The 16004-nt window shown below is 42.5% G+C and overlaps 1 protein-coding gene across 3 annotated transcripts in view; it reads right to left on the bottom strand.

The window, feature by feature from the left end:
* si:ch73-352p4.8 (cystine/glutamate transporter) overlaps positions 1-16004 on the bottom strand; it is a 68215-nt gene that overhangs the window by 47421 nt on the left and 4790 nt on the right. For 2 of the 3 annotated variants that reach the window (XM_049566868.1, XM_049566881.1), the window contains 2 exons: positions 15780-15957; positions 9737-10950 (listed from right to left, as the gene is read on the bottom strand). In XM_049566868.1, coding sequence (XP_049422825.1) covers positions 10886-10950; positions 15780-15957 — 243 coding nt within the window. In that variant the 3' untranslated portion in view covers positions 9737-10885. Of the gene's footprint in view, positions 1-9736; positions 10951-15779; positions 15958-16004 lie in introns of those variants that run through there. The other variant, XM_049566875.1, reaches the window with a different exon arrangement.

The raw sequence follows: 16004 nt of genomic DNA, 5'->3' as shown, positions 1-16004 counted from the left end.
TACCATGACAACACTAATCTGGAGGGGGTTTATCTGCAAAAAGTAATGAAAAACTAAAAAAACGGCATTCGGTATTCGGTACTCGGTATTCAGCCAAGCGTTTAATATTATTCGGCTTCGGCTTTGGCCACAAATTTTCATTTCGGTGCATCCCTACTCCTATTGGAATTAACGTTATTCGCGGGATCTTAAAAGTGACATCATCACTGGAGCACCAGGTCAGAGTCTGTCGTCTTGAAAAATAGGGCAGTGAACCAGAGAGAAGAAAAAGGTAGATTTTATTAGCTGAAGATAACTTATAATATCAATATTTCAGAGAGAGAGAGACAAAAAGAGAAAAAGAGAGACAGAGACAGTCCGACACAGAAACAACATTCAAACATGTGGTTTATGAGAATCAAACACTTTCGTATTTCACATCCAAACTTTTTCTTTTCATATTTCAATGTAAATTTTAACAAGGTAAATATGCTTTCCATTTTTTCTTCTTGAATGTTTGTATGTTTGGGTATTTCTACTTATCTGCATATGTATGTATGTTTTTCTTTTCAGATTTCAGTGTAAATTTTAACAAGGTAAATATGCTTTCCATTTTTTTGGTGTTTACATATCAGTGCATGTTTTATGAAGGTATGTATGTTTTCATCACTTTTCCCCTATATTTTGATATATGTGTCTTTGTATGTCTTTTCTGTGTTTTTATGTATGGATTGCATTGTTATGTCTCTACTTAGTTTTTACCTATGTATGTTTATAAGTGGGTATGTATTTTTTTGTATGTCTGGTATTATTCATGCAGTATTCATGCATATATGTGTCTAAATATATTTCATGTAAATTTTAACAAGGTAAGTATGTTTTTTCTTCTTGAATGTTTGTCTGTAACCCTGTGGATTTTTGGTGATGCATCAGTGTTACAACTTCACATACTGTTGTGCAGTTTAATCCATAACAATGCACAATATTGACTGTAGCTGAAATTTGAGTGAAATGTATAGTGGAGGGGTATACAGTAACATTAAATGGAAACACTCAAGTACAGGTAACTCAAATTTGTACCCAAGTATAGTATTTCAGTAAATATACTGAGTTTCATTCCCCCATTGTTTGTATTCAAAAAAAACCCCAAAAAAACAGTAGAACTGTCAGTAGAACTAGAACCCATTTCACATTCCGGCCTTTGTGACATCACGGTGCAACACACTAGAGTCAGTAAGTACAAGAGGACACACATGCTCTGATACTTGTTTCATCGCGATGCAACACTAGAGTGTATATATACAGGGGGACACTTTTTCACTTGGATTTCAACAGAAACCCTTTGATAGTTGAGAGAGTTTTTTCAGCAGAGCTATAACTACATTTTTTGCTTGACTTTTTAAGTCCATGCACTTGGGACCTTCTGTAGTTTGACTGACTGATGAAATGTAATGCATTTTTATGTCTCTATGTACTTTATACAGTACTTGCACGTGTGTGTGTGTGTGTGTGTGTGTGTGTGTGTGTGTGTGTGTGTGTGTGTGTGTTTCTCAACTCTTCACTCCCACGCCTGGACAGCTCTGAAGCTCGAGGTGGACCGCGGCAAAGCACCCTCAAAGCTCTGCCCTGGCCTTTGGGAGCCTCTGCATCTGAGTGTTTGGATATGAGTTTAAGGCTCAGTCCTGCTCTTGTACTCCTGCATGGTGACAGATGTCAGTGCAGGAGGCAGGCCATCGCCATCCAGTGGACCTGTTCCTCTGGAGCTTAGGTAGCTCCTATTGGACAGCAGAGTGTAGAGATGATGGGCCGGTCATCTATCGGCTCTGGGTACCCGCTCCACTTCAGCTTCAGAGCTGTCCAGGCGTGGGAGTGAAGAGTTGAGAAACACACACACACACACACACACACACACACACACACACACACACACACATGTGCAAGTACTGTATAAAGTACATAGAGACATAAAAATGTATTGCATTTCATCAGTCAATCAAACTACAGAAGGTCCCAAGTGCATGGACTTAAAAAGTCAAGCAAAAAAGTAAAAGTCCAATTAGTCTCCAAAGTTGCAGGTCAGAGTGGTGAAGTGCGGTGTGTGTGTATCTTACCACAACATCCTACATGGAACACACCGGAAGCCTGAAGTGAGCTCTGAGGCAGACTGGCACCCCTGGCAGCCCATGCTGCCAGGGGGTGGGAAGTCTGTCCTATACTATTGGATTAAGTGATTAATTAGGTGTGCGGCACACCCAGCATACACCTGATTAATCACTTAATCCAATAGTATAGGACAGAGGGCAGACAGAAGCCTGCGTGCCAGTCCGCCTCAGAGCTCACTTCAGGCTGATGAAATGTAATGCATTTTTATGTCTCTATGTACTTTATACAGTACTTGCACGTGTGTGTGTGTGTGTGTGTGTGTGTGTGTGTGTGTGTGTGTGTTTCTCAACTCTTCACTCCCATGCCTGGACAGCTCTGAAGCTCGAGGTGGACCGCGGCAAAGCACCCTCAAAGCTCTGCCCTGGCCTTTGGGAGCCTCTGCATCTGAGTGTTTGGATATGAGTTTAAGGCTCAGTCCCACTCTTGTACTCCTGCATGGTGACAGATGTCAGTGTAGGAGGCAGGCCATCGCCATCCAGTGGACCTGTTCCTCTGGAGCTTAGGTAGCTCCTATTGGACAGCAGAGTGTAGAGATGATGGGCCGGTCTTCTATCGGCTCTGTGCACCTGCTCCACTACTTCCTGAAAGGAAGTAGGCATGAGTATTTCCTGTCCTATACTATTGGATTAAGTGATTAATCAGGTGTGCGGCACACCCAGCATACACCTGATTAATCACTTAATCCAATAGTATAGGACAGACGGCAGACAGAAGTCTGCGTGCCAGTCCGCCTCAGAGCTCACTTCAGGCTTCCGGTGTGTTCCATGTAGGATGTTGTGGTAAGATACACACACCGCACTTCACCACTCTGACCTGCAACTTTGGAGACTAATTGGACTTTTACTTTTTGCTTGACTTTTTAAGTCCATGCACTTGGGACCTTCTGTAGTTTGATTGACTGATGACATGTAATACATAGTCTAGTATAAAGTCTCTATGTACCTTATACAGTCCCTATTGTATGTATGTTTATAATAGGGTATGTATTGTTTTGTATGTCTGGTATTATTCATGCAGTATTCATGCATATATGTTATGTTATATGGGCTGCCAAATGACCACACAGAGCCACCATGCGACACACACCCAGGTCTGATCAGCCTGCGGCGGGCCATCCTTGGTAGAGGGTGTCTTGTGATAAACAGTCGAAACACCCAATGAAGCTGGGGTACACAACTGATGATGTGTCGTACTGCTGGCACCACGTCTGTCTGCTTTTATTCATGCAGTATTCATGCATATATTTTTCTTATATATATGTATTTAAGTGTATTATGTAACAAGGTAAATATGTTTTCCATTTTTTTTCTTGTATGTCAGGTTCTGTTAATGTTTTTATATGTATGTGTTAATCCATGTGTTTCTTCAGGCATTTTTCATGCATGATTCATGTCTATATTTTTCATATTTATATATCAATACACCTTTTAACAGGGTATGTATGCTTTAATTGCTTTTTTTCATATATTTTGTCATGTGTTTGGGTATTTTTATGTCTATGTGCATATGTATGTATGTTTTTCTTTTCATATTTCAATGTAAATTTTAACAAGGTAATTATGTTTTCCATTTTTTCTTCTTGAATGTTTGTATGTCAGAGGCTGTTTGTATTTTTTATGTACTGTAGGTAGTAATCAATGTGTTTTTTCAGACATTTTTTCTTACATATATTTCAATGTGTTGTGTAACAAGGTATGTATGTTTTTCATTTTGGTATATTTAATGTGTGTCTGTGCGTATTTTATATGAATTTTTATGTGTATCTGTGTTTTTCAGAGATTTTTTTGTGTGCTTGTCTGGTCCTCTTTGTGTTTGTTATGTAGGTATTAATCTTTTTTTTAAGGCATTATTCATGTCTACATTTTTCATATTTACATATCAGTGCATGTTTTATGAAGGTATGTATGTTTCCATCACTTTTTCCCTATATTTTGATATATGTGTCTTTGTATGTTTTTTTGTGTGTTTTTATGTATGGATTGCATTGTTCTGTCTCTACTTAGTTTTTACCTATGTATGTTTATAAGTGGGTATGTATTGTTTTGTATGTCTGGTATTATTCATGCAGTATTCATGCATATATGTTATGTTATATGGGCTGCCAAATGACCACACAGAGCCACCATGCGACACACACCCAGGTCTGATCAGCCTGCGACGGGCCATCCTTGGTAGAGGGTGTCTTGTGATAAATGGCCGAAACACCCAATGAAGCTGGGGTACACAACTGACAATGTGTCGTACTGCTGGCACCACGTCTGTCTGCTTTTATTCATGCAGTATTCATGCATATATTTTTCTTATATATATATATATATTTCAGTGTATTATGTAACAAGGTAAATATGTTTTCCATTTTTTTTCTTGTATGTCAGGTTCTGTTAATGTTTTTATATGTATGTATTAATCCATGTGTTTCTTCAGGCATTTTTCATGCATCATTCATGTCTATATTTTTCATATTTATATATCAATACACCTTTTAACAGGGTATGTATGCTTTAATGGAGTTAATTGTTTAACTCAACCACTCCTCTAATCACCTGACTAACATGTATATGCACAGCGCTACCACAGGCCTGTCAGATCTGTCGAACACTGGCGACCCTATGTATCTCAGCAACTGTGTTTTTCATGTACTCACCAAGATGGATCATGTGCTGCAAGTCAACTGGTCCGGGTCCGGGTCCGACTCCGACGACTTGTACGACTCCCTGTTCGAGCCAGGTGATCCTCTGACTCTGTCTCAGCAGTCTGCCGGTAGCTGACACTCTCAGGGGAGCTGGCTGCGCTCTGTGGTCCACATCCAACGGTCTCGCCGTGGTTCTCTGTTGGGCTCCATCAACGAGATCGCCCCGACTCCTAGCAAGTCCCAGGCCTCCTCTCCTCCGTCCTCGCAGGTGGGAAATTGACACACGCGTCCACAACCGCTACCCCCTCCCTTCCCCAACACCCTAATGTTTTTTCCTCTGCTGCCGTCTACACTCTGGCCACAGCCACACCACCAGCTCCACCGACCTCTGCCATCCACCGCCCCTCACCTGTCTCGCACTCACTGCGCCAGCAAATATTGTCCGGTAATTATGTAGACCTAGCCCGGCTCATTCAGTCATCCTTTTTCGACAGTAGTCAACCCAGGGAACTGCAGACTGTCCTCGGTCCAGTTCTACTAAAGCAGTCATTGCCAGCCAGGTCTAAAGACTTAACTCCTGTTGAGTTTGCTCTAGCTTTCTCCCTCTTTCGTGACGTCATCTGCTCTGCTAATCCTTACTGTCGATCAGAGCTGGACGACTATCTGTCCATCGTGTTGGACATGGCTTTGCGTTTCAGGGGGGCGGGATTTTATAGTTACCACGTCCACTTTGCTGCACAAGCAGCTGGCCGGCTGCAGCAGCTAAATCAGGGGACGTACTGGGGGGTCCTCAATTCAGAAATATACTGCCAAATTTTTGCAGTTCGTGCCTCCCTCTCCTGCGACTTATGCGGCGCCCCTTCTCACCCGGCCTCTGCATGCACTATCATGTCTCCTCCACCGCACTCCCGCCCCACTACTCCACGGACGTGGCTCCCTCTGTAGGTTTCGGAGGGTATTACGGGGGGAGGTGGTTTGCTGCTGCTTGGCCCTCTGAGTTCGAGTCCCTCGACTAGGGTTGTCACGATACTAAAATTTCAAACTCGATATCGATACCCAGCAAAATATTAAATACTCGATACCATTTTTGTTACAGCAGCAAAAAATTAAGAGGCATGTCATTTTTAAATTAAAGATCAGAACAGTAACATCAATGATACCACCAAAAATCCCCCCAAAATAAATAACAACCAGCAACAAGATCTGTCCATACAAATGTATTAACTACAGCCCTGTTTATTTTCTGTGCTTCTGGTGAATTGGCACCATATTTTCGTTGCTGATCAAATAGAGTTGATGGTTTAGGCTCAGGATGCTCCTGTTTCTACCTCACTATGTGATCAGAGAACCAGGGGTTATGGGAGAAACCAAACATTTTTTCAGCTTCAATCTGTGACTTTACAGTTAACATAACTTTTCAGACACATATAATTGTGTTGTCCTTTAAACTAACATTGTCTATTAATGTTACAGACGGGCATGACTGATAAAGTTTTCTGGTTAGCTCCCACATTAACGTTAGAAGTTATATTTTAGTTTGATGCTGGCGATACCAGCTGCTCAGCTGCTAGTGACGGGAGGGGCTGTACCTGCCGTCTGCAGCGTGCTGTGTTCACTTCACTAAATATTTCCAAAAAGCGCTTTTTCCTTCATCATTTTTGACTAAAACTGGCTGCTCTGATCCTCCTGCAGCCACGCTGGCCATATTACAGCAACAGAAATGTGTGTATCGATACTTTTGACAACCCTACCATCGACACAGAGTCACGCTCTCCCTCGTCTGCTCTGTACGAGCTGTATTCTGTGATCATCGCCACTCTAATTTGGGGGCACGAATGGTTTAAAAAAGGCATCACTATTCACTCTGACAACACAGCAGTAGTAGATATCATCAATAAAGGTCGTTCCTGTTCCCCAGACATCATGCCATTCACCTGCAGACTCACTCTCATCTCCGCTCAGCATCAGTTCATCCTCCGTGCGTCTCACATTCCCGGTCACCACAACGCCATCGCTGACTCACTTTCCCGCCTCTCTTTCCAGAAATTCAGATGCTCGGCTCCAGACTCGGATGTCCATCCCACACCAATCCCACCGTTTTCACCAACCATATTGTTAAATCCTCATCTGGCAAATCTCACTCGCACCTCCCAGGAAGCCATCCTTAACAGTTTAGCACCAAGCACGCTATCTTCTTACCTCACCGGCTGGAATTCTTTCAAGAATTACCACAGCACTTATCATCTACCATTTCCCTCTCTGGACGCCATGTCCATGTGCAACTTCATCACGCACTGTCACACTGTAACAAAGATCCGGGCCTCCAACATACAAACATATCTGGCTGGTATCACTTTATTCCATAAATTATCCACCGGCCTCCCTTGTCAGTCAATCTTGCACTCTCACATCACCATGCTAATCAAAGGCTTACGAAAGCACGAACCAGCGCTGACAGCCAGGCGCCTTCCTCTCACCTCCGATCTGCTCTGCCGCTGCATACGCACGCATGCACTGGTTACATTTCTCCCACAGTTGACTTAACACTGGAATCAATGTTTCTACTCGCTTTCTTCGGATTTCTGAGGTGCTCTGAATTTGCTCCAACCTCATCTGTCTACGATCCTTCCCGTCATCCCAGTCTATCCGACATCACCACTCACACTTCCGACTCACTCGTATTCACACTCCATAGGAGTAAAACCGATCAGTTTCCGATCTACATCTTTTGCTTCAACTCCTTTCTCAGCCCACACGAGCCACTGACCAGATACATCCACACCCGGTATTCCGCCCGCGCTTTACCACAAGATCCCCTCTTCCTCACCGAAACAGGGAAGATGGCCACCCGTTTCTGGTTCCAGAAACACTTCTATAATATCCTACATCTCTCCGGAATTTCATCAGATCATTACTCTTGCCATTCGTTCCGCATCGGTGCTGCCTCCTCAGCAGCCAGATCGGGAATTTCAGACCAAGTCATCCAGGTCCTCGGCCGCTAGTCTTCACAAGCATATGTTGGGTCTGTGTCTGTGTTTTTGTTTTGTCTGTGAGCTGGCTGAGGCGGGATCTTCTGTCATTCACGGCACCTGCTTCCACTACCCACCTGCTGCTCATCATCCTGACTGCCACTACTCACCTCCTCCAGTATTTAAAGCCGGTTTGCTCATCCAGTCCTCGCCAGTTCCTTTCAGTGGTAAAATTATGTCCCGGCCTCTAGTCGACCATCTAGTAACTTTTTGCTGCGTGTATATTTTGAATCTCTTCGTTTGGACTAATTTACCTCTGTTTTCTCCCAGTATCATCCTGTCGCCTGCTTTTCGTTTCCCTGTTTTTTGGACTCTGCTTGGTGAAAATAAACTCACTCTCCTTTTTTTAACACAAGTCTGCATTGTGGATCCAGTTCTTTACTAAAGCCTAACAGCCTATCAATCCTACATCCACAACAACCTCAATGATCTCCGTCTAGCACACGACAGACTACATCTCACTTAACCAGACTCTTTTGGAGGCTGGTGTGAAATTGCTGTTTTTTTCATATATTTTCTTATGTGTTTAGGTATTTTTATGTCTATGTGCATATGTAGCCTATGTATGTTTTTCTTTTCATATTTCAATGTAAATTTTAACAAGGTAAGTATGTTTTCCATTTTGTCTTCTTCAAAGTTCATATGTCGGTGTCTGTATTTTTTATGTACCAGGGTTCCCGCGGGTCCTTAAAAAGTCTTAAAATGTCTTAAATTAAAATCCGGGTAATTAAGGTCTTAAATTGTCTTAAATTTACAGTAAATTTGCTGTAGGTATTAAATTTTTAGCTGGTGCATTTAATGCCGAGGGGAAAGCACAGTGGCCCACCGTAAAGCATATAATAGTGTGTATTTATGTGATTAATTTAGTATGGTGCCTATATGGTACGGTGTCGTAAATGAGTCTCCGCGATTAATAGCTGTTTTACGGTACGTCTGCTACAGACGCTGACGTCGGGCATCCGCATTTCGCGCAAGACTGTTCAAGAGAAGGCTGAGACACGGGGTCAAACACATAGATGTATATATATAGATGCCGCACCCTTGCTTGTGGGATGCGTCAGTACGGCCGCCATCTTGCCTAGGTGCTCTGACCAGTTCAGACCCATGTCAGACTCGGCAAAAATGCCACATTTTTGCTCTGCATTTGGGTGTACGAACGAAAGAAGTGTTAAAACCAAGCAGAAGGGAATAACATTCCACAGGTAAGAAGTTGTTTTACAATATTTTACTGTTACAAACATGTTTAATGAGATATGTATCTCAAAAAGTGATCCTTCTTTTAAGCTAACGTTAATCAAGTAAAGTAACTGTCCTGATCTGGTCCTAATGCCAAATTAAGCTAACGCTATGTCACACAACTTAAAGAAAAAAGGTTAACATTTAACGTTATATAATATTACTTATAAAATTATGATGCTTTGTCAAACAGCTATGTCGGTGTATGTGTTATTCCAAATTGTCAACTATCTGTTTCATGGCACCAACGTGACATAACGCAGCATAACGTTAGTAGTTAACTTGTGGCCTGAATTATAACTACAAATTATGTGGAACTGCGTTTTTCTGACACACTTATTTTGTGTGTAGTTTCCCAAAAAACACAGATAGGAGGCGGGCACGGGTAGCAGCAGTGAGGAGAAAGGACTTTGTCCCAGTGACTCCTCAGTCATCTGCAGCTGTCACTTCAGACCTGAGGACTTCGACAGGACTGGGCAGACTCCTAAAAATAATACTAGCTACTGTACTCTGTATTTTTTGTAAATATGACCTAATAATGTAAACAGTTCTGTGTCCAGGCTCCCATGAGCACTGTGGTGTTATACATATGAGATTAAAGCAAAATTTTGTGTAAACATGCAGCTCTAAGTCATTTATTTTCACTTGTACAAAACCAACATTTGTTAATCAGAATCTACACTGCAGCTCGGCACAACCCTGCTGATACACTATTTTTTGCACATTGTGTGAAATGTGAATAAACATTTATAGTCAAAATTAATAATTAAATGACATCATGGTGGGCATTGTACATCTAGTAAAAAAAAAAGAATATTTATTACATGGGGAAAGTTTAGTTTAAATGTGTTGTAGAACTATTACTGTTACTTTATCTACATAAGATCAAATATTTTGGTATGAAAAGCTGCATTTTTTATTTAACCAAGTATCCTGTATCATAACTACATGTCTGACAATTGTAACAAACCAAACCGCATGAAAATTGGTTGAGAATTCAGCGAGTAATAATGATTTTAATCATAAATAATCTACTGCCTCAATAGACATACATGCATTAGGCAGCGCGGCTCCACCTGGGCAAGATGGCGGCCACGTTGATGTATCGCTCCAATGAGGAGCACCATTGAATGCATCATCTACGTATATATATCTATGATCGACATCTGTGTTGTGATTCGACCTGTAAGTACCGGTCATATAGAAACTGTAGAATAGAGAAGTTTTGGTACTCCACCCTGTGTGTGTTTGAAGGACACAGTTACTGGTAGAATCAGGCTTTTATTCGCTCTTGTCTTTGATTTGCGTCGCTCAGCTCTCATTTAAAAATCTAAAACAGCAAGGTTTCTATGACCTCATGCAAACTACAGCAGCACTGAAACCCCCGTCAGGTGTAGTGCAAATAAAAAACAAGGTTGCCTGTTTTTATTTATATTTGAATAAAAGTTGAAACCATTTGTACATCGTCTCTGTGATTAAAAAATGACGTTACTGTGATAAAACCATGTACAAGTAAGACTATCATGAGCAGAGTTTCAGATGTTCATGAATGGTAACAGTAGAGAAAAGCACCCCTTATTCCAGTGGCAGTGTCTCTTAAAAACACAAAATATGTCCAGTATAGCACCTTACCTCAGTCAAGTGTGGTCTAAGTGAAATTTTAAAAGAGAAGTCAGAATCAGCATCTGTTTCCAGCATAGTGCTTTCTCAAAACAGCATCTTGAAATTCTTGTAAGTATCAAAATGGACACGTAAGACACAGATTTGAACTCTAAACAAAAAGATTGTTGGTCTTGTTAAAGTGGTATCCAGGTGTTGTGTCAGTAGAAAGAAGTCTTTGGGGTCTTCAGTACGTCTGCACTTCCTGTTGAGCCACTTCTAGAAGGATCTGCAGCTGCTTGCTGCAGTAGTCTGGGAATATTGAAGAGAGTCAGAATTATTTTCAAACAATTCATTCATTCATTCATCTTCTAACTGCTTCATCCTCTTGAGGGTTGCGGGGGGGCTGGAGCCTATCCCAGCTGACATCGGGCAAGAGGCAGGGTACACCCTGGACAGGTCGCCAGACTATCGCAGGGCTGACAAATAGAGACAGACAACCATTCACGCTCACATTCACACCGATGGACAATTTAGAGTCACCAATTAACCTAGTCCCCAATCTACATGTTTTTGGACTGTGGGAGGAAGCCGGAGTGCCCGGAGAGAACCCACGCTGACATGGGGAGAACATGCAAACTCCACACAGAAGGGCTCCCGCACCCGGGATCGAACAGGGAACCCTCTTGCTGTGAGGCGACAGTGCTAACCACCACACCACCGTGCCGCCCTTTCAAACAGTTCATTTTATTTGCCAAAGTAAAATAAAATGGCTAAAGGTGGTTTGAGCTAAATTTGAAGTTGAAAATGAAAACAGTTTTTGTTCCACACCAACACCTGTTTTCTATCACACCAGTCTTGTTAGTCCATCCCTGTTCCCAGAGTCTTCCCTTCACACCTGTTCTGTATTAGTCTTGTTTGCTCCACCCTAGTGTTCCCCTCCGTTCTTTCCTGTGTTCATCACGCTTCTGTGGTTTGTTTCAGTTTATTTTTATATCTCCTTTCTTTTGGACTTTGTGTTTTGTTCCCTACCTGTTTCAAGTTTTTACTTAATCAGCATTAGAGCTTGCTTTTTGTTTTACCTTCAACCTGCCACCTGCATTTGGGACCTTCCTGAACTGATTCCTGACATTCTAAGTGTCTGACAGCATTATGGAAAGGATCCCTACAAAGATAGACATTTTTAAGAGGAGAATACTTTTTGTTTAAAGGGCCAGTGTGTAATATTTGGCAAGGTTTATTGTCAATCTGAATCTGAATCTTCTACCCATTAATATGTTTATGTAAGTGTATAATCGCTATAAAATAAAATTCATTTGGTTTTCGTAGCCTTATAGCTATGCTTATGTATATATATATATATATATATATACAGTACAGGCCAAAAGTTTGGACACACCTTCTCATTCAATGCGTTTTCTTTATTTTCATGACTATTTACATTGTAGATTCTCACTGAAGGCATCAAAACTATGAATGAACACATGTGGAGTTATGTACTTAACAAAAAAAGGTGAAATAACTGAAAACATGTTTTATATTCTAGTTTCTTCAAAATAGCCACCCTTTGCTCTGATTACTGCTTTGCACACTCTTGGCATTCTCTCCATGAGCTTCAAGAGGTAGTCACCTGAAATGGTTTTCCAACAGTCTTGAAGGAGTTCCCAGAGGTGTTTAGCACTTGTTGGCCCCTTTGCCTTCACTCTGCGGTCCAGCTCACCCCAAACCATCTCGATTGGGTTCAGGTCCGGTGACTGTGGAGGCCAGGTCATCTGCCGCAGCACTCCATCACTCTCCTTCTTGGTCAAATAGCCCTTACACAGCCTGGAGGTGTGTTTGGGGTCATTGTCCTGTTGAAAAATAAATGATCGTCCAACTAAACGCAAACCTGATGGGATGGCATGTCGCTGCAGGATGCTGTGGTAGCCATGCTGGTTCAGTGTGCCTTCAATTTTGAATAAATCCCCAACAGTGTCACCAGCAAAACACCCCCACACCATCACACCTCCTCCTCCATGCTTCACAGTGGGAACCAGGCATGTGGAATCCATCCGATCACCTGTTCTGCGACTCACAAAGACACGGCGGTTGGAACCAAAGATCTCAAATTTGGACTCATCAGACCAAAGCACAGATTTCCACTGGTCTAATGTCCATTCCTTGTGTTTCTTGGCCCAAACAAATCTCTTCTGCTTGTTGCCTCTCCTTAGCAGTGGTTTCCTAGCAGCTATTTGACCATGAAGGCCTGATTCGCGCAGTCTCCTCTTAACAGTTGTTCTAGAGATGGGTCTGCTGCTAGAACTCTGTGCGGCATTCATCTGCTCTCTGATCTGAGCTGCTGTTAACTTGCGATTCCTGAGGCTGGTGACTCGGATGAACTTATCCTCAGAAGCAGAGGTGACTCTTGGTCTTCCTTTCCTGGGTCGGTCCTCATGTGTGCCAGTTTCGTTGTAGCGCTTGATGGTTTTTGCGACTCCACTTGGGGACACATTTAAAGTTTTTGCAATTTTCCGGACTGACTGACCTTCATGTCTTAAAGTAATGATGGCCACTCGTTTTTCTTTAGTTAGCTGATTGGTTCTTGCCATAATATGAATTTTAACAGTTGTCCAATAGGGCTGTCGGCTGTGTATTAACCTGACTTCTGCACAACACAACTGATGGTCCCAGCCCCATTGATAAAGCAAGAAATTCCACTAATTAACCCTGATAAGGCACACCTGTGAAGTGGAAACCATTTCAGGTGACTACCTCTTGAAGCTCATGGAGAGAATGCCAAGAGTGTGCAAAGCAGTAATCAGAGCAAAGGGTGGCTATTTTGAAGAAACTAGAATATAAAACATGTTTTCAGTTATTTCACCTTTTTTTTGTTAAGTACATAACTCCACATGTGTTCATTCATAGTTTTGATGCCTTCAGTGAGAATCTACAATGTAAATAGTCATGAAAATAAAGAAAACGCACTGAATGAGAAGGTGTGTCCAAACTTTTGGCCTGTACTGTATATATATATATATATATATATATAGCAAGGACCTTGCTTTAGAGAGGTCGCCATCTTGTACATGTATGTACGGCAGACCGAGCGGACAATCCAGCCAGCCAGAGAACGCGTTTGGCGTGTATAAATGAACCAACGAAGACAGCGGAAGGAAGGAAGAAGGAGGAAGAAACAGCAGAGTGTTAGTAGTTCGTCGATAGAGAGTAGTGAAAAGTTTTTTTAGTTATAAAGTTTGCGAATGGACCACATTTACCACGCAACAGGAGAGAATGAACCCGAACCGTCATCTGCGAGGAAAAGAAGACGCAACTTCACTCCTTGTGATGCACTCTCTGCAGCGCTTTTCCTCCTGGTGATATATCTCCCCCAACGATGGTAGCAGTAGCACCGAATCCCATTCCGTGCATTCAGCCTCTCTTCTCACCCGCTCAGTATCAAACACATGGAGTTCCTCTTCTGTATGCTCCGGCTCAAACAGGTATGGCTCTGGGTCTGTGTCCGCTACAATAAACTCTTCAAAATTGCGTTCAAAAACGTCCATTGCAGCTACTATAGTCCGGAGATATTGCTAGGCTAAATAAACAGCTGAGCTCTGTTTACCGGCTACGCTGTCAGTCAGTGTGTGGGCTGGAGATTGGTGGAGCAGAGAGGGGAGGGGGGTCCCCACTTGGTATGGTAAACGAGTGTTTGTGTAAAGTTATGAAGTGTGTCTGTTACGCTAGAAGAGTCAACGGAGTCTTTTACCCCCTGGAGTGTTACCGGAGTTTCTGGTGTGCTCAAATAAACGGGCCTTTTTCCCGAACGCTCCTCTGGTCTCCTGCTCCTGAGGGATTCATTACAATATGGCTTAGATTTCTAAATAAACATTCACCTCGTCGCTAGATAAACCTACTCCTGAAAAACTCGTGCGCAAGGCTTTTTGTCCCTATGAGGCCGCCGTCATTTACCCGACGGGAGGGGTGAGCGAGTGAGCCCTGCAATCTAAAATTTGGCCACTGATGTCACTGTTTTCAACCCATTTTACACACTGGCCCTTTAACCACAAAGAGTCCTGAAATTACTATAGTCAAACCCCCCAAACTCAATTTGAGTAAATAGTAATTTTATCATCATTTCATTCACAACAAAAGCAAAATAACTCTCAAAAGCTGTCTTGGTTCATTTTCCACTGTTCAACAATCAGTGACTCTGGTTTGGGTGAAATTAACCCTCAATTCACTCAGATGTAAAAACATGCTGGGTATACACACGCTTAAATTACTGTTTATGTAAATGAATTTGGCGAGTTTGCCTTTAGATATTTTGGGTCTGTTTCTGGTCAATCAAAAAGGATCCTTCTCCTTAACAAAAAGGTCTGTGTCTGTAGGGATCCTTTCCCTAATGTTGACAGACACTTACAATAACAACCTGAGCCTGTCAGTGGCAAAAACAAGCACTGTTAATGGATGTTACTCGATGGTTCTCTATAGCTGTGTCTCAATTCAGGGGCTGCAGCCTTCGAAGGCTGCATTTGAAGACTGATTGCGTCACATCAGCTCGACCAAGGCTGTCCCATTTCGAAGGCTCCATCAACCGCGGCCCAGAAATGCAGCCTTCTTTCCCAGAATTTGGAGGATGTGAGGTGTCTGCTCATCCAATGTACATTAATGCTGATTATTTTTGGATGCCTTTAGAGACTGCTGTCCACCTAGACTCTCGTTTTTCTTCACCATCATCTCACCATCGTTTTGTCATTGCAATAAGAAAGTCCTGATAAACTACAGATGTAACAAATGAATCCTTTGTGGCAGGAAAAAGGAAGGAACACCAATGGATCAGGGCAAGAACAACTGTTGTAACCAGGAAATCCTCCGCAGACCGGACCATCCCATTTTGGAGACAATTCGGTTTGGCTGATGCAGTCTTCAAAGGACGTAGCCGTTGTCGACCACGAAGGCCGCATCCTTCAAAGGCTGCAGCCCTTGAATTGTGACACAGCTAATTGCCTGCAGTGATCACATTGGAGCCATTTTGCCACTACTGTACAGAAGATGGAACGACATCTTTCCCCGACATGTTGAACTATAAATCTGACCGTTTTGTGTATTCTCTCATAAAACCCTTAAGAAATGACAAGTTAGCAGATTTTGGTACAACTTACTGATGATGCGGCTGCATCTATTGGGCAAGCGAAAGCGGTAGACGGTCACATAGTAAACTGGGACCCCGGTCAGAGTGAGAGCGAAGCTTTGCCCAGTGTTCCAGGGGTCCGAGTACAGAGACAGGCCCACGATGAAGAAGTTAACCACCGTGAAGATGACTGCGATGGCCAGGGGCACCTTTGGGTCATCAAAAAGAGCAAAAACGCAGTGTGGTGTCATTTTAG

The sequence above is a fragment of the Epinephelus fuscoguttatus genome, linkage group LG22, assembly GCF_011397635.1.
Source record: "Epinephelus fuscoguttatus linkage group LG22, E.fuscoguttatus.final_Chr_v1".
Taxonomy (NCBI): domain Eukaryota; kingdom Metazoa; phylum Chordata; class Actinopteri; order Perciformes; family Serranidae; genus Epinephelus; species Epinephelus fuscoguttatus.
Note: the sequence above shows the minus strand (reverse complement) of the source record. Positions and strands in the feature narration are given on the sequence as shown.